General features: G+C 33.6%; 1 protein-coding gene across 1 annotated transcript in view; it reads left to right on the plus strand.

Annotated features, from left to right (window-relative positions):
- The window catches only part of LOC145249478 (dynein regulatory complex subunit 3-like), a 112,383-nt gene that overhangs the window by 22,458 nt on the left and 70,211 nt on the right, over positions 1-19,714 (plus strand). The window contains exons 5-6 of the mRNA XM_080111071.1: positions 14,062-14,208; positions 19,266-19,385. Of these exons, the coding sequence (XP_079967197.1) occupies positions 14,062-14,208; positions 19,266-19,385 (267 nt within the window). The remainder of the gene's footprint in view (positions 1-14,061; positions 14,209-19,265; positions 19,386-19,714) is intronic.

A 19,714-nucleotide genomic window follows, 5' to 3' on the forward strand; every position in this document is an offset into this window, starting at 1 on the left:
GTGACTGGCATAAATACATTTGTTTTGCGTTAGAAAAGTGTGTTGATTCTGATGGTGCTCATTTCGATCATTAACTTTTTTGTTTGAGCCGAGATATGATCATTTGAATTTAAAAGTTAAAAACTGCAATAACTTTCATGTCAACCTGATATTTTTATATATTAAATTTTTTTTCTATTTCACATCTATTTTTCGATTTCTGCTCAAATTTATTTATTGTTTTTACATAAAATAATAAGTAAAAGTCTAATCAAGGAATAGAACATGACTGTTTTCTGGATCAGAATCTATCCATCAAAAATGTATTGTTGATTAGTTTTGTTTTTTTTTCTTTTTACTTTTTTTTTTTTTAGATCTTTACATCAAGTAACTCGTCTGGAGCAATTTCCATGAAAAAAAAAAAAAAAAAAAAGAAGCTCAATAGTCCTGAACTAGAGCTCATTCAATTCAATCGCATCAACAAATGTAGGAAACACAAATATACATAAATTAAAAAGATAGTTTCTATTTGCATTCGGCTGATTCTGCCTACTTGAAACGCATACGACCTCATGTTATACAGAAAATTCAAAATATCAATTTTCTTGAGGCGACCTTTATCAGTGCTTATAAAAAGTTCACCTACGATGCTGAAAAAAAAAATTAAATAAACTGAAGCGAATTCAGTAGTCACTTATTTATTTTCGTTTGTTTTAATATATTATTCGGTTGAAAAGAAAGTTCTTGCAAATTTGTAATTTGGATTTCCTATGATGTATTTTCAAATAAGTTTTCGTTATAATACCTTTACTTTATATGTCATTTTAAAGAGTGTTTTTTTTTTTTTTTGTCGTATCTAATCGTTTAAATTACAATCATGCTGTCTTTTCGGAACGTTGAATACAAGATAGAAAAAAGCAAATTCACGCAATTTTCTTATTTCAATTCAAGCTAGGCCAAAAAGCTGCTGAAACAGCCCACGATATCAAGTTAGCAGTTGGCCCAGGAACCACTACTGAATGCACAACACAATTTTTTTTTTTTTTTTACATTTTCACCCCAAACAAGGCAAATTGCCACTTTGGTGTAGGGGCTAATACTGGGGTACTATGTAGGGATTTGGGCAGCAAGATGTCGGTTCACGTTACACTTTAACTTCTGCACGTCAGTACTGTTGGGGAAGCAGGGACCTGGAATGGAATTCCAAAGTCTAGCGGTTCTGGGGAAGAAACTATTGGAGTAGAAAGATCTTTTACATCTAGGGATCTCTACAGTGTTGGGGTGGGATTTAGCAGCCTGTCGGGTTTGTTGAGGGTGCTCACGTTGTGGGGGTACAAGTGATTGCAGTTCGTCAGAGCATTCACCACTAAAATACTTGTAGAAAAGGCAGAGGAATGCAAGTTGAAAAACTTTTGTGGTGGAAACGAGAGAGATGATGAATGTAGTCGACCATCGGATGTTTACCCTGCAGAAGTTGAACGAATTGGACTATGAAACTCTGCCTCATCCGCCATACTCTCCAGACCTCTCGCCTACTGACTACCACTTTTTCAACTATCTCAACAACTTTCTTCGTGAGAAATGCTTCAAAAATCTAAGTGATATAAAAAACGCCTTCAGTGATTTCATTGTCACCAGAACGCAAGATTTATACGTTACTGGCATAAATATACTTGTTTTGCGTTGGCAAAAGTATGTTGATTCTGATGGTGCTTATTTCGATCAATAAATTTTTGTTTGAGCCGAGATATGATCATCGGAATTCAAAAAAATTAAAAACTGCAATAACTTTCATGTCAATCTGATATAAATTTTTGGTGCTAGTGCACTTATTGATCCGTGCTGAAATAATAACGTTATTATTTAAAAAGCCATTCTTAACATGGGGAGGGGAGGGTGTTTTGTACCTATTCTGTACTTTAACCTTACAATTCAATAAAAAAAACATATCATAAAACTTTAATTAAACTTGGAAATACGATTTAAAAAATAGCGCGAATCAGTAAGTGAATTAGCACCGTTTTTTTTTATTCAATTGTAAGGTTAAAGTATAGAATCGGTACAAAACGCCCTCTCCATGTTAAGAATGGCTTTTTAAATAATAACGTTATTATTTCAGCACGGATCAATAAGTGCACTACCAAATTTTTTTCCTGTTTTTCATATATTTTTCAATTTCTGTTCAGATTGTAGTATTTTGCATCTGAATGTCCAAATTGTGGTCTGTTCGTACCATGTGTGGTTAGCTTTTATCTCGCATAATTATACTTTATCGATAAAGACACTCTTCAAAATATTCACAAAAGATAAACACCTTCACTAACCGTAGTTGTATAGGTTAAAAACCTTCTTTTTTTTTCTTGCAAATTTTAACTTCATTTTAACTCCTTTTTTCGTGTTTTTCTTTGAAGTACATCTAGAATTCTCGTGTTGCTATTTGTCACGTGCCTCTCGAACTTCCGGTCAAAATATGCTCTATGCCTTGATTAGACTTTTACTTATTATTTTATATAAAAATAATAAATAAAAAAACCACTCTATAAATGTCACGGTAACATTTATTGGGCGTGTTTCTACCACCATTTTTTTTTATTTTTATGTCATTGTCAAATAGGTACCTTCAAACCGTTGTGTAAAGCGTCATTATTATACACAATAAGTAGTGACGTCATCATTTGGTGTGTTTGGGTAAATTTCTATGAAAGATCATTTATGCAGAAATTTATGGATAAATAAAATGTACAATAAAAAAAAAATGGATAAAAAAAAAAACAATATAAGACACCTTTTATAAAACAAATAGATTTTTAATAACGAACTATACAGACGATAAAATTAATTTTAACCTGTTCTGTTGATACATGTATCTAAAGATGCTGTGCTTACAGGCGTCCATACTTTTTTGGAAAAACGACGCAACATTTGAATATCACCCTCTGTCATTTTAAATAATCAAATCAAGACGAATTTATTTTTTAGTCGATTTTGCTTTTGTAATTTTTAATATCTCAATTTATATATTCTATCATATGAATATATTTTTTTATTATTGGAAACCTGTTATATAAAAAAAGCTGTTTAAACTTCAAATCGCGTAATATTTGAATTTAATATCATATAAAGCTTTTTAAAAATAATTATTTTTTAGAATTGTTTTTTTTTGTTGTTGTAATTCAAAAATTATGTTACTGAGAAAAAAAAAATTAAGAAAATTTTTTTTTTTAACATAATAATATAGATTTCATGTCCAATTGTATTTACAACTTTAAGGTAAGTTAAAAAAAATGACGGGATTTTATATATATATATATATATATATATATATATATATATATATATATATATATATATATATATATATATATATATATATATATACAGGGTGAACAGAAAGTCCTTGGACCATTTTTAGTTTTAAAATTAAATATTGTTAAAATCACTTTTTCTCTTTCCGAATAAAGTAAGTATTTAGTCTAACTATTGATCTAATTATTTTCAAAAAAAATATTAAAATAATTTTGTTTAAACTTTCAGAAAAATGAGCAAACAAGAGGCCATAGTTCAGCTTCATTGCGCGGGAAGGACAAACTCAGAGATTATTAAGCTCTTGAAAGTGGCTAAATCCACCGTGTACCATGTTGTGAACATATTTAAGGAACTTGGTACATCTTAAGACCGTCCTAGGAGTGGAAGACCTCGCACTGCTCGAACAAAGAAGGTGATTAAAGCTGTCCGAGAGAGGGTAAGGAGGAACCCGAAGAGATCTGCAAGACAAATGGCTAAAGACATGAATGTGAGCGTGACCTCGATGAGAACCATCGTAAAAAACGATCTCCAGTTGTCCCCCTACAAGATGAGGAAGAAACAGTACCTCACACCTGCCCAAAAGCACAAGAGACTTGAAAGAGCAAAGCTTCTTCTTGGAGAACTGAAAGCTGGCACGGCAGAGCGAGAGATCGTTTTTTCTGATGAAAAACTCTTCACAATTGAAGCGACTGTTAACAATCAGAACGACAGAGTTTACGCAAAATCTTCAGCAGACATTGATGACTCCGTGAGAATAGTTTTCCGCCGACAAAAGCCGTCTTCCCTCATGGTGTGGGCTGCAATCTCCAAATCTTGGAAGTCGCCTCTGATTTTCGTGGAGCAGGGGGGTTAAGATCAACACAGATCGCTACATTAACGATATTTTGGTTCCAGCATTTGAAGAGATGAAGAAACACTTCAAAGATCAGCCTTTCACCTTCCAACAAGATGGAGCACCATCCCACACCTCCAGAAAAACTCAGGACTGGTGCCAACGTCATTTTCCAAGATTCTGGAGTAAGGAGATGTGGCCTCCTGCATCGCCTGATTTGAATCCCATGGATTTTTCGGTGTGGTCTTTGTTGAAGGCAAAGGTCTGTTCTGTTGCTCATCCAAGTGTTGATGCTTTGAAGACATCTCTTCTGAGTGAATGGGCTAAAATACCTCAGGAACGCTGCGTGCCTTGGTTGGTAACTTCAGACAGAGAATTGAATGTCTAATCGAAAGGAACGGACATCACATTGAAAATAAATAATTTGAATTTATTCTTGGTTTCCTAACTTATAATTTTCATTCATGTTTAATTTATATTTTTGTAATTTTCTATTAATAAACCACTTTTGAATTGGTCCAAGCACTTTCTGTTCACCCTGTATATATATATATATATATATATATATATATATATATATATATATATATATATATATAAAGTAACTATTTTTTAATTATTTGATATTTTCAGCTTTAAAAAATGTTGAAATTTTTATCGACTTACATTTATTCTTTAAAGTTTTCGTAACATGAAAAATGGGGGGAGGAAATTTCCTCTGATATATTTAACGAAACCTGTTGCAGAACTTGTGGTATAGAAGGAAATGCGTGTTCATCTCACGTCGGATCACCAATTTGTTGCGGTGATGCAAAATAGGAGAAATGAATTGAATTGAGAAAGAGACGAACAACGTGTTAAATTGAATTAAATGAACTAGAGTTTATTTCGTGAAGAAACAAATGAAAGAAAAGGGTACAGCACGTGTTTAGTTTGGCGTGCGTCTCTCGCTGTTGGTGAGAAGGAAAGTCTATAGTTGTAAAGAGAGAAAGAGATAAAGTCAATCCAGTTTGGTGTGCGTCTCTCGCTGGTAGCTGGTGAGAGGGAAAGTCTATTGTTGTAGGGAGAGAGAGAGAGAGAGAGAGAGAGAGAGAGAGAGAGAGAGAGAGAGAGAAAGTCAATTCAGTTTGGCATGCGTCTCTCGCTGTTAGCTGGTGAGAAGGAAAGTCTATTGTTGTAGAGAGCGAGAGTGAGAAAATCAATCCAGTTTGGCGTGCGTTTCTCGCTGTTAGCTGGTGAGAAGGAAAGTCTATTGTTGTAGGGAGAGAGAGAAAGTGAGAAAGTCAATTCAGGCCATGGAGATAGAAAGCGTGTAAAGTGTACGTACTGTCTGTTGACTCTTGCCCCCACACATAGTCGTAGGTGACATGAGGCGCGCGGGCGCGCGCACCCCGAAAAGGGCCGGTTGGTTCGTCGACCTCTCAGGTCGGAAGCCGACTCGAAAAAAGGGAGAAACAGGTCAGCTCTCTTGCTTTTATAGGTGTTTCCGGTGGTCTTTTGCGCATGTGTGGATTTCCTTCAAAGGGGAAGTGACGTTGTCCATGTGTACGTACATGTGTGCGTATATGTGTGTACGTTAGCGTGTGTGTGTATGCACATGAATGTGAGTGTATGTACGTGAACGTGAATATATGTACGTGTGTGTACGTGTGCGCATATTTTTGTGTGCGCGTATGTGTATGACAAGAAAAGTGGCTTGAGATGTGAACGCGTGTTTTTGCGCGAGACTAGAAAAGGCTCACACAAACCTACTTTTATTATGTAAGTTTATTTAATAATGAATAAATATCGAAAATTTCAGAAAATATGACTATTATTTGATTTTTGCTAGATTTTTTAAACATGGGTGTGTCAACAGTTTAAAAAACGTTACTACGTAGGAACCTTGTTTTAAAGCGTCGATAATGTAAACACGGTTTTTGTCTCGCATTTTCATTATGTTTTGTATGCTGTAAAAATTTTTTTTTAATAAGTTTATTTGAAGCTTCTTCTTTTAAATGGTAAAAAAAAGTTAGGATGATAATATTAAATTACAGTTACATCGTGTTACATACAAGACGCGGGGGGGGGTAAAACTGTGGCTCGCGTTAGACATCGCAGCCATTTTTCTTGTTCTCACGTAGTGTTCAACACTATTTGTTTTTCGAATTGAATAAACATTTTATAATAAATAAAAACGTTAAAACCTTCTTCAATCAGGTAGAAAAGTAACTTATCGTGCGTTTGATAACATTTATTAGTTATAGTTTTGTTTTTTGTTTTTCTTTTTTGACAACTTTTCCGCGCCTTTTTGGATTGTAAAACAAACCCAATATTAGTTTTTTGTTTGTTTGTTTGTTTGTTTGTTTGTTTGTTTGTGTTCATTTTTTTATAGATGGATAAAGAGAGAGAGGGGGGGCAAGTTTCGTCTTCAGTTTCTTATCGGTTAGTTTCGTTTCAATTATTTCAAGTAATACATTATTCTGAATAAAATAGTAAAAAAAATATACTTCTATAGTTGAGTCATTTTTCATGTTTGCCATTTTTACTTGAATTTGTCTTTTGTCAAACAAAACATAAAACAAAAGAAAACAACAAAAAAATAACACAGAATCCGATTTTTACAATTGCTCTCATTCTATTGTCCACCTTGAAAGATAAATCAGCCAATTGAAATTTACGTCTATTTTTACGTTCATTCCCCACTTGTTTTGTTGTCTCCAGACTTTAAGCTAATTACCATTCATTTGCTTTCAACAACTATTCTGTTTCACAAATCATAAGAAAAACAATTTATATATATATATATATATATATATATATATATATATATATATATATATATATATATATATATATATATATATATATATATATATATATATATATAATTTTAAGGGGATTAGAACAAGTCTAAAGAGCAGAGTTTATTTTAATGTATTAGTAAATGCATTAATACAATTAAAAGAAAACATTGCTCGTTGTAATGTAGATATATAATAAGCTCGATAGGCGTAGATATCCTAGAGCTATTTTAATAAAAAAAAATCAGTAAAATGATTGATAATTTATAATTAAAATTAAAAATCAGTTTCACAATATATATATATATATATATATATATATATATATATATATATATATATATATATATATATATATATATATATATATATATATATACTGTAATAATTATTAAATACCTACACTATTGTTTCATACTTTCGGGAATCTTCAGTGCAGGACTGCAGGGTGTCCCGATTAACATCAGTCGATAGATTCGAACCCGACCACAGAAGCCACCTCTGGCTTCATTAGCAAGAACTATATCCATTCGGCTACCGTTAACCGCGAGAAATGCTGTTGAATTTTAATCATTTACTAGACTACCCGTGATCCGTTATGGAATTCATGTATGAGCGTGACACTTGTGACGTAAAGAAAATAGTTTTTTTTTTGACTTAACAGAAACATTTCTATGAAAGTATATTAAAATTAAAAAAAGAATATAGATAGATTTCTATGAATCGTTCTGTTTATAATTGTTTTTTTAATTTTTTTAATTTACAGCCATTGAATTATAAGTGGTTTGCCATACTTATAGGTAAATATGCACTGAACAGATACCATAATACTTAAAGTTAAACTCAAATTTTGATACATCTTTTAGTTTAAACGCGAAAAAAACAAAACAAAAAACAATTGGGACGCTGAAAACGTACACAATAAAACAATACGTTTTATTGTCATGTTGTTTATTTATTTGGAAATTTAAAAAAAAACATATTTTCGGGGTTATTTATTTATGTTGGTAGTGTAGAAGAAAATGTATGAATGTTTTTTAAGAAAGGTGTATTAAAAAAATGGAGAATAAATTTAAAAAAATGAAGGTGGTGGGTAAATCGCTATTGTAAAATGTTCTAATGATTGTCAAGGGTTAAAGTAGATTCATTTGTAAAAAAATTGCGTTATAATAACTTAAACGTAATACGGAAATGAAGGATGTAAAAGAAAAATGCAGAAAGTATTAACAATTATTTGGATGATTAGAATGCAAAAAAAAAAAAAAAATTGGGACGCTGAAAATGTACACAGTAAAACAATACGTTTTATTGTCGCATTGATCATTTGTTTATGTACGCATGCGCAACCTGAAGTCGTAAACCGGATGTTGGGTTACAACACCCGTTACAAGGTCATTTGAGTTTTATAATTATATAGATTTTATTTTTTAACGTCAGTCAGAGTGAATAAATTACAAAAGACTATATTCCAAAGTTCATGATGTTGACCATCTTATAATTTATTTCTTTAAGTCAGTTGACTTTTACAATTCTTGACAATATCTGTTTTGTAGCGCAAAATCAATCACTTAATTATTATATCAATTAGTGAATCTATTTTGCCCTTAACTCATCAGAAGAAATAGCAATAGCAATTAGAATATAGTCTTTTGTCATTTATTCACTATATTGCTCTGTAATTACATTGAGCTTCTTAAATGAGGATTGGTATATATTATAAGGAAATGAAATATATTTCCACAGAAATATATATATAAAAAAGTGAAAGTGTCTGTGTATCTGTGTGTCTGTGTACATTTCCCTACTCAATAACTCTGTCAATTTTAAGTCTACCGACTCGAAATTTGATATACAGGTTAATGAGATTTGGGAAAATCGATGTGATTGGTTTTTTGGTCAGAAATTTTGCGATTAAGGGGTCAAAGTTCAACGATTTGACCTTTGAGAACTCTATGAAACTTCTCTGATAATTTTGAGTCTACGCACTTGAAATTTTAGATATAGATTCCTTGGACATGGATCTCACTTAATAACTTGATTTGAGCCCAAAACAATAAAGGTTAAGGGGTCATAATATGGGTCAAAGTTAAAAAAATGTGACCTCTGCGGTCTCTTCCAAATTACTCAGATAATTGAAATTTTACATAAAAGGGTATTCAGAGATAGGGCAAACTTTTTCATCAGTTTCGGTCGAAACTTTATAGTTACCAATATATAAATGTATGTATGTATGTATGCCTGTTTGCATGTCTGCCTTAAACTTTCAATAGAGGCGACGGATTTTACCAAGATCAGTATCATTTTAAAGTTCGATCTTTCATACGATAAATATCGAAAAATTGGCTAAAAACATTAATATCTTCCCCTTCAACTAGGCACTTTTTTACAGGGGGGGGGTAACTTCTTTCACCGATATTTTTTTAAAGTTACCCTCTCCTTTAGATTGTCTAGCTTTAATTTTAAAAAATGTCGCTTCCGGTTTGGCGGTGGTCGTAACAGCATAAACGTTAGGTTTTACCCGTTCTTTTCCTCCTTTGTGGTATAGGTTCAAGCCTGCCTTCCTACTACCACTTTTTTTTTTTTTTTTGTTCAACATACACATCCAAACACCCGGGCAACGCCGGGCGGCCATGCTAGTATATATATATATATATATATATATATATATATATATATATATATATATATATACGTTTTTATTTTTTATTACCGTATCTTTCTGTTAAGTTATATTATTGTTTCAGCTACTCGGCCGTTTTTTTGGCCGTCTGTAGCTTCCTCAGACTTTTTACAGAAAAAAAATAAAACGCATATTTGCTCTATTTGTTCTTCAGTTTTTATTAATTACCATTTCCACTATATATATATATATATATATATATATATATATATATATATATATATATATATATATATATATATATTAGTGGCTTAGCAAGGCCACAGGAGAGACAACCGCAAAACTGAAGCTGGCTTGCAGGACACTATATATACAAATGTAGGCAAATTTGGCTACCAGTATAGATATATCCATATATATATAGATAGATAGATAGACCGCCTTTTTTGACAATTTTGTAAGTTCCAAATCTCAGTGACTATTGATCAGAATTTAACAAATGAAGTCTCGTTGGAAAGGTAATGACCTGAATTGTGTAGTAGGCTATATGGGTCTTGCCCTTAAAGTCATGCACATATTAAGGGGATCATTCATAATCCAGGGCCTATTTTTGGCACTTTTTTTTACAGCCATAAAATGTTTAAATCATAGTTATTTGTTTTTCTAGTTTTGCATATGAATTACAAAATATCTGATATTTCCCCAAAACCTCTGACCTTGATGTAGGGGAGACTAAAACTTGCTGCTATGGTTTCAAATGATCTGAAATAACAGCAAGGGAAGACTTGATTCCAAATATTTCTCATATGTTATATCTCTCCTCTTTCATTTTCATACATAAAGTAAATTTCACAGTGTATAAGGATTATTTGATACTGGAAATATTCATCATCATACCCTATTTCCAAAAGAGTGGAGATATAACATATGAGAAATATTTGGAATTAAGTCTCTCCTTACTGTTATTTCAGATCATTTGAAACCATAGCAGCAAGTTTTAGTCTCCCCTACATCAAGGCCAGAGGTTTTGGGGAAATATTAGCAGGCTATCCGGCGTTGCCCAGCCGTAAAAAATACACTTAAAAAATATATTTTAATTTCTGCATATTTCATATTTATTATTATAAATCAATTCTCTATTGATTATTATATTGTACCCAATATATAGAAGTGGCCACCCAGTATGACCGAATGGTAAAATATGCTTGAATATAATGTTTTAATTCATGCAAATTTCATATTTATTATTATACAGCCAATTGTCTATTGATTATTATATAATACCTAATAAATATGCAATTAAATAATCCAGAGCTAACTATTCTTCGCTTTCAAGTAAGAATTTCCAGTGTTAAATTTGATACACTGCTGTCAAAACTAGCTACTCCAACATCCAAATCTAAACTGTCTGATTCTCTGAAAAATCAACCTTTATATTCAAAACTGGAAGTATTTCATTTGCATATCACGTGACAAGATTGCAAGCATGTTAAGAGAAGCAGCAGCCATTTTTTTTCTTTTCTTTCTTTTTGTTTTTCAATGGACACTACAGGCTGCATCAAAACAGGTTAGTACTATTAGTATCCCAGGCTTCAAGATCAATAATAGGTCTCATGTTCCATCCAAATCAGACATCTTCATTTGCGGTGCGACCATTATAGGGGTCCTTCTTGATGGACTTCATCGACTTCCTCTTCTGCTGATAAGAAAACTCTTTGTATGTCTAAGATGTCACGTGGCACTCCATTAACTGCCATGTTGTTCTTGGAGAGTACTTCAGTTACTATTCCTCTTCCCCAGGTAGTTGGAAACAGATAATGTCTGATCTTGGTTCTTGATAATCTCTCATCAGATGGAGCCCTACAACCTGAAGCATTTTACAGTAAATTTTTAGCTCTGTCTCTTCACTGTCTGTTCTTCCCCACTGGGCTTGTTTTCGGTAGAAGTTGCAACTGCTCCTAGTTTGCTGGAATGTTTCGCCAGCATCCTGGCATGCTTCAAAATTTCTTTGACCTCTATGGTTTCAATATTAGTTAATTATTGCAGTTTCATAGAGATGCGATCTGAAAACCACTCACAGAAGTCAGTTTAAATGTTGTCAAGGCTTTGTCCCTGCATAGCCAGCCAATTCTGCCAGTTGCCTTATCTTTGCTACATATACATTCACTGCTTCTCCAGGTAACTCTTCTGAGCTTATTATAGGCTTCAATAGCACCCTCCAAAAATGCTGTCTTCAATCTTCTCTCAATGTTCTTGGCATCGATCTCGTCATTCTTTCCCGTTTCCAAATATACTACTAATGCTTTCCCCTCCGGATACATTGGAATCAACGTTGCTACGTCATCAATTTTTTAAAGCTTTGCCACCAGCTTCAGCTTATTAAGCCATGCAACCACATCACCTTCTCCAGTAAACAGCCTCAGAATGTCACTGCTTAACATCACTCGTTCGCCTATTTCCTCCATTTTGCTGAAATAGCTTGTGGTTAAATAGTCAAGAGTTAACTATTCTGCACTTTCTAAGTAACCATTTCTAGGGTTAAATTCGATATACTGCTGTCAAAATTTGCTCCTTCAACATTCAAATCCAAACAATCTGAGTCTCTGAAAAATCAGCCTTTTTATTTAAAACCAGAAGTATTTCATTTGCATATCATGTGACAAGATTGCAAGCATGTAAAGAGAGGTATCAGCCATTTTTCTTCTTTTTTTTTTTTTTGTGAACGAACACACACTACAGGCTGCATAAAAGCAGGTTTGTACCAATTTTTTAAAGGCATTTAAGCACAATATAGTAGTGGCCAGCTTATGTAGCCCAATCCTAAAATACACTTAAATATGATATTTTAATTCATGTAGATTTCATATTTATTATTATAGAGCCAATTCTCTATTGATTATTATATTGTATTCAATATACAGTAGTGGTCGCCCAGTGTGGCCCGCTCATAAAATACATCTTAGTCGTAAATATCCGTACATGTCTCTTATTTTATATTTGTTTACAGAGGCCATGTCATCGAAATCTGTTCTTTTTGTTTTTTCTCAGTGGATTAGGGTCCTTATTCTTGTCTAGATCCGTTTACTCTCTGTCAGTCTAAAGTATGGTCCTATGCAGTTCTAAGAGATCCACCTTCCCAGGCTTTGGCTTCTCATTTTTGAGAAAAGATTACTTTGTTACTAATCGCCTAGGGCACCCTTACCGGAGAATGCTGATGGAGCTGCCCAAGCAATTTTTGTTCAGTCAGAGTGTTCTTCCTCTGGAGCACTGGTTTCATATCTCACTTTCCGCCCGTGTGTCACATCTTTTGTAAGAGACAAGGGATGAAGATAAATACAACTCATAAGTATTGTTTTTCGAAAAGTTTAAATATGGCCGCACAAAATGACTTACTGGCATTTTCTAATCCTTATTGATTTATAAATTGATTCTTGAAGATGTTGTTGGTGGCTGTGAGCGTTAATCTTAAGTGCCCATCACATGGGATGGTCGCAGTAAAAGAGATGAATTGATTTTCTTAAATAAGTCATCGGGGATCAAATGTTTATATCTTAAGATGCTGCAATTTCGACACAAGTTCAGGCAAGCTCCTCCTTGATTCAAAAGCTCTTTGAATTAAAACACGTTCTAACATGACTTGGATTCAAATCAAAATATGAAATTAAACTTTGAAATATTTGTTTTTAGTCTATTTATTGACTAGAAAGTCGCCCGGCGTTGCCAGGTCACTAAATATGCTTAAATATGATATTTTACTGTGTGGAACGATAAAATTGTCGTCCTAAAGAAAACAACAGATAACCGCTGGCAGACCCTGGGTGTGGCAGCAGGACTTGGTGCCGGTCCACAAGTCCAAAGAGACCCAGGCTTGGCTTCAGAAGGAGTGCTATGACTTTGTACCCTTCTCTCACTGGCTCCCCCCCCCCCATCAGAATATGCTGAACTACTTTCTTTGGTCATACATCGAGAACATGACCACCCACAATACCAAAGCCAGCCTGATCGCCGCCATCTGCCGATTAATGAGTGTACGGTAGTCAATGGGACAGTATCATAGTAATTGTTAGTAGTGTAAATTTGGTAAATTGGATTAATTAAGGGGAATGACTCATCAAGAATTTGTTTACGTTGGACTTGAAGACGATCATATTGTAGTCAGTTGGAAAGCAGGAAAACGGAAGAGAGTTCCACAGCCGTACAGTTCTAAGAAAGAAGCTTTGTTCATGGAATCTACTTATGCTTAGGCATAGATAAAGAGTGATAGAAATTATTATTAGTGGCTTCAGCTAGATGAGTGTTTCTCATTAAAGTTTGGCGAGAGGGGACCATAGATTGGGGCTCAGACGAGCACTTGCTATGAAAATATGAAGATAAAGCAGAGACAGGCTCGCAACATCTTTTCAGTTAGAAAGAGGTTGCAGGGAAGAGAAAAAGGCATCTCCTACTAGGCTACGTTTATTTTTAAAAATCCTGCGTTGTACTAGCTTTCTGAATCACAGATTTATTTATTTAATTATGCTTTTTGTTGTTTTGTTTTTCAGATTAAGTATCTTCGTCGATTTAAAAAATTAAAGGTCGTCAACCTCAATGGGAATCCATTTTGTGAGCAAGATAATTACAAAGCTTTTGTGGTGGCTTATTTGTCTTGGGTGGACTATCTTGATTATGCAATGATAAAGGAGGAATTTGTGAGTAGAACTTCTTGTTTTTTATATACTGTTTTCATTTTGCAATCTTGAAACTTCTCTACTAGATCTTGAGTGCTACAAGATCAGGCTGTCTAAAGATATTGGTTTCCTGACTTAAAATGCATCAAACATTAATGTTATGTTTTTTTTTTCCTTTTCTTTGGAAAACTCAATCATGTTCTTTAAAGTCAAAAACAAAATTAATATTTTCCTTTACAAACAATCAAACCAAACACTATTAATAAATATTCAAAAATATAAACTTGAAAGGTAAAATTTTTTGCAAAATTACTGGAGTCAGCATTTAATAGCCTGGAGGAAGTTGGCATGCTGTAGAGCAAAGCAAATAAATTAAACCAAACACCATGGATAAATATTTGAATTAGAACTTGAAACATAACATTATTTTTATCCAAATTATTGGATTCAGCATTAAATCACTCAAAAAGGGTTGCTATACTGTAAAACAAACAACCAAATTCCATGAATAAAATTTGAACTTGAAATTGAAGAACTCGGACCATAAAATTTTCTTTTTTTTAAATTACTGGATTCAACATTAAATAACCCCCAAAAACCTTGATATTCAATAAAACAAAGCAACCAAACCAAACACCATGAATAAATATTTGAAGGTATAAGAACTTGAAGCACCTTGATATTCTATAAAACAAAGCAACCAAACCAAACTTCATGAATAAATATTTGAAGATATAAAGAATTTGAAGTATGAACACTTTTTCAATATTACTGGATTCGGCATTAGATAATCCAAAAAAGTGTTGATATGCCGTAAAACAAAATTTTTAAAAAATGTAAAAAAACGTCCTATATTAGCCACTCTCTGCATGCGTTTATTGCACAGGCTGTGATCATACACTTATGGTGCAAGTCCAAAACTGTTAGCTGATTCCAAAATTGGTTGCAGTATCAGTCGTGTGATCTCAATCTGTGATTTAACCGAATAATTCTACTGCCAAATAAACCCATTTTTTTTTAAATCAATTAATAGGAGTTTTTTTTTTTCTAAGTTATAATGGTACTCGTTTTTAAAGTTGCCATCATGCAAAAGCAGAAAACATTCTGCCAGTGGAACTGCCATTAATCGGATACAAATAGGAAAAAATTTATAGAAGTTAGAAATCATTGAAATGACCAGAAAACGCATTGTCTTGCAGAAATTAGGAACTTGCGATTTCTGGAAAATTTAAAATAATGTGGTGAATAATAGGCAAACAACAATTCCTCCACTATCCAACAACTATAATGTCGCTTGTACAGAAACTGATAAGGCTGAACGGCTTACCTACGATGCACCTCTAATTTCATCTTAGACATCACAGACCACTCTTTCCCAAATTCCCTTTGTAGACAGCAACAACACTTGATGATGACCCCTTCCCATGTTTGTGATATCATTAAAAACCTACACACCACCAAGGCGTGTGAGCTTGATCTTATCCTTGCTATACTAATAAAGAAATGATCTGCTGAGCTAGCCTCGGTTCTTGCCAATTTTGAATAAAAAAGAAAGAAAAAAAATGGAATTAAATGAAGAAAAATATTTGTTCAAACTCCTGCTACCCCATGACTGTATTCACCTGTAATTTCTACCGTCCATTCTTTCTCTCAGCTGTCAAAAAACTGTCTGTCATGCTTCGAACTCGTCTTTTTCATAACAATTTATGTTTTCTTATGCAAATTAATGCCATATGTATATTAGTGAGCCCTCTATAAACGGAGATCTTTACTTTCTCTTTCCTTCCCTCATTCCGTCACCCGACAAGAAAAAGAAAGAGGCGCACCCGCTTGTGTAAGTCACTTTGTTTAATACTTTCACCACGGAATCAATTTCTCTAATCTTCTTGGTTAATTCCACTACAAATTTCTACAACAAATTCATTGCCAAATCTCGCTTCTCTGACAGCTGGAAAATTGTCTCTGTGGCACCAGTATCAAAAAATTCTGATAAAAGAACTGACGTGATCAGTTATCACCCCATCAGTCTCCTTTCTCTCTTCATCAAAATCTTTGAGTCATTGATCAATCAAGCGCTAGTTCACCATCTTGTAAATATGCTGAACTTCTTTCTGACCGATAGCATGCATTTAAGTGAACTTATTCCACAGCGGATATTTTAATGACCATCTTAGAACATGTATACATTGAACAAGACGGGTGGGTGTTGGGGGGGGGGCGGAACTGGGTTCATGTAATAGATTGCGGATGCATGTATGGTGGGTGTATGCAAATGTCGAGAAATGTGCAAAGTGATGTCACGGTGAGGAAGAAAAAAAAAGAAAAAAAGAATGTGTGCGCAGACTGTGGAATCAGGAACACGATCGCGTTAGAGACGTGGGTGAAGTCACGCATGGCAGGAGAATGCGGTATAAAAGTCTTTTCTAAAAACCTGAAACAGCAAGTTAAATTTCTTTCCTATTCCTTGTCTTTGTCTCCTTTGCGACGGAGTCTACAATGTGTTGGGTCCCAAGTGTCTACATGTTAACATGTGTGCAACCGTGTATTACGTTACAGTAATAACCTTTGATTTATCCAAAGCATTTGGTATGAAAATTAAATCGTATAATATTACTGGATGTGTAGTATTGGGAATCCTAGCTTAAATGCTATCTAGGTAGTTATAGAAATAGCAAGTTATATAGATATATTTTCGATTCCCATCAGCAAGTTTAGTGGGGTCACAGAAGGTTAGATTTGACACTCATCAAACTCAAGTCACCTTTTGTCAACTTAGATAGAATGCACCGGAAATTAGGGGTGATGTGTACCGGAAATTAGGGTTAACGGGAATTGTGGTTGTAGGTTTCCAGTTGGCGACCACATGTGAGAGTTGATTTTGGACTGCAGATGAAGCAGACGTGACATTAGGGTCTCTCGTCCGACAATCATGGGTTTGAGATATAGGCTTGCCTTTTTAATAAAACAAATTGAAGCTTCAATCCATCTCGTGTTATCGATCCATCTGCAGTAGTAAGTACGACTCCCCATGAGATGGAGCCAGCGAAAAGAATATATCATCCGCTGGACAAGGCAAGCAGGTATGTACACATTATATATTTGCGCATACATGTCGAGACCCTTCAAGTCAAGAAACTGTGTAAGAATAGAACGAACACACACACACACACACACACACACACATCTATATAAGTAAGAAGACATATTGATAAGAACACACAGACTTTGAAAGTACCCTAAAGCAAAAAGAACCTTAAAAGTAAAAGAGAATAGCAGCAGGAAAGTTTAATAAGTAGAAGAAATAAATAAATAAAACAGAAGGACGCAAACAGAATCTTTAACAGATGATCAGATTAAGACAAGAGAAATACTCTGGTTGTTCGCAATGGCCATGCATCCAAACAACATGACATTAATGCAGGTGTGCTCCAGAGGTTGATTCTTGGATCTTTATTATTTCTGATATTCATAAACGATCTTACTGATGAAATTGTGTCCGAGATGGGTATATTTACTGATGACACTGCACTCTATACGAAACATGTGAGAAAACGGATGTACACATGTACAAAGCAGTGTCTGAAATCTGAGAAAATGACTTCCGGTTTCTAGTGAAATAGGATGGTGACATTTATTGCTACTAAGGCAAATCTCCTTTCCTTCAACAATTACAAAGAACCTTTCCAACCATCGATTATCATGGATAATAACAGTCTAGTTGAGAGTTCATCATTCAACTCCTCAGCCTAACATTCACATCCACTATCCTCGAGTGGCCCTTGCCCCTTGATAAGTGGCAACCTATCATTTAAAAAGAAACAAGAAAAAAATTAAATTTATTTATTTGATCAATTTTGTTAGAATGTGAAAGAGAATGCTGGGTTTTAGTAAAGAATGTTTACATTCGAAGCTGAGATAAATCCAAAAATTGAGTACATAAAGTTAAGACGCCGGAAGTGGACTCGATTTAGGTAAATATGGAACAGAAGTCACTAAGCATGAAACGAAATACGAAACCATATGGAACCACTTCTTGTTTTATTATGAAACAATAAAAAATAATAAACTTTTATTTTTTTACATTTCTATAAATATGTTTTTTTAATATTTAAAATATATTCATATGGAAATATTTTATTTTAAAAAAAGTAATTTAAACTTTCATAGTTTACATTTCTATAAATAATTTTTTAAATAGTTTAAATATATTCATACGGAAATAATTAAAAAAAATATTTTTTTACAGTTCTGTAAATAAAGTTTTCTTTAGTATATATTTTTTTAATTCTTAGATAGAATGTCCTGCACAAATTTTATCACATAATTTTGTCATAAATAATGTATCATAAAACGAAGTAGCTTCAATTGAACTATGAAACAGAAATCGAAAATTATTATTTTTTTTGTTTCATGATAGCATAAGAAGTGTTAAAACTAAAATAATTTTTTTAATAAATTATATCCATATGGTTTCGTATGTCGTTTCATGTTTAGTAACTTCTGCTCCATTCCATATTTTAGCTAAATCGAGTCCACTTCTGGCTTCTCAACTTTGTGTACTGAATTTTTAGACTGAACTCGAAACTGATTGTGATAAATATATTAATCTATAATATAAATCCCACATGTCTGTTTAAATGTATGTATGTATGCCTAAAATAGGATAGAGGCGACAGATTTTCACGAGATTGGTATCATTTCGAAGCTCGCCATCTCGTACAACAAATATTGAAAAATTGGCTCAAACCATTCATTTCCTTTACCTTTTAACTAGGCAGTTTTCTACAAGGAAGAGTCGATTTTTTGCGAGCCATATTTGCAAGTCATCATATCGGTTGGATTGACTTTGTCTACTTTTAATGTTCTGAACTTCTGGTCGCGTTAGGGAGTAGCGGAAAGAGGCCAGATTTTCTTTCACTTTTTTTTCCGCCTTTGTGTCACGGATTCGAGCCTGCCTGCTACCACTTTTTTTTTTGTTCAGCACATACCTCAAACACTCGGGCAACGTCGGGCACCCAGGCTAGTATTTTATAAATTTCAAATATTTTGATTGACTTGTATTCTTGACATTTTTGCAGCGAAATAAATCAATCGAATCCTATCAGATTGCCCTGGATGAACTTAGTGAGAAAGAGAAAGAAGAAGCGGTCATGAATCAAAAGAAAAAAGAAAAGGATGACAATTACCAGCGACACAAGGTAAGAAATCATTAACCATTTCTTTCTTTCTTTTCCTTATTGTTGTGGTGTCCACCTTACGAATAATAATGAACTCTTCCACTTATTATAAAGAGCGAGAGATTATGTTACTCAGCGTTAGCAAAAAAATCATACACAAGTCATGGGCATTCGGCAATCAGATTATGCAATTTCTTAGTCAATAAACAAATTAAATAAACAGTTAGAAACCTAGAGCAAACTAATAATAACCAAGTTAACACCTCCCCCCCCCCATCAATTTATTCTATCGCAACTAGCTGCATCACAACATTAAATCATATGAAGATGTACTAAGGAATATAATAAAT

Source organism: Euprymna scolopes, chromosome 28 (genome assembly GCF_053919585.1).
Source record: "Euprymna scolopes isolate OS-2025 chromosome 28, ASM5391958v1, whole genome shotgun sequence".
Lineage (NCBI taxonomy): Eukaryota > Metazoa > Mollusca > Cephalopoda > Sepiida > Sepiolidae > Euprymna > Euprymna scolopes.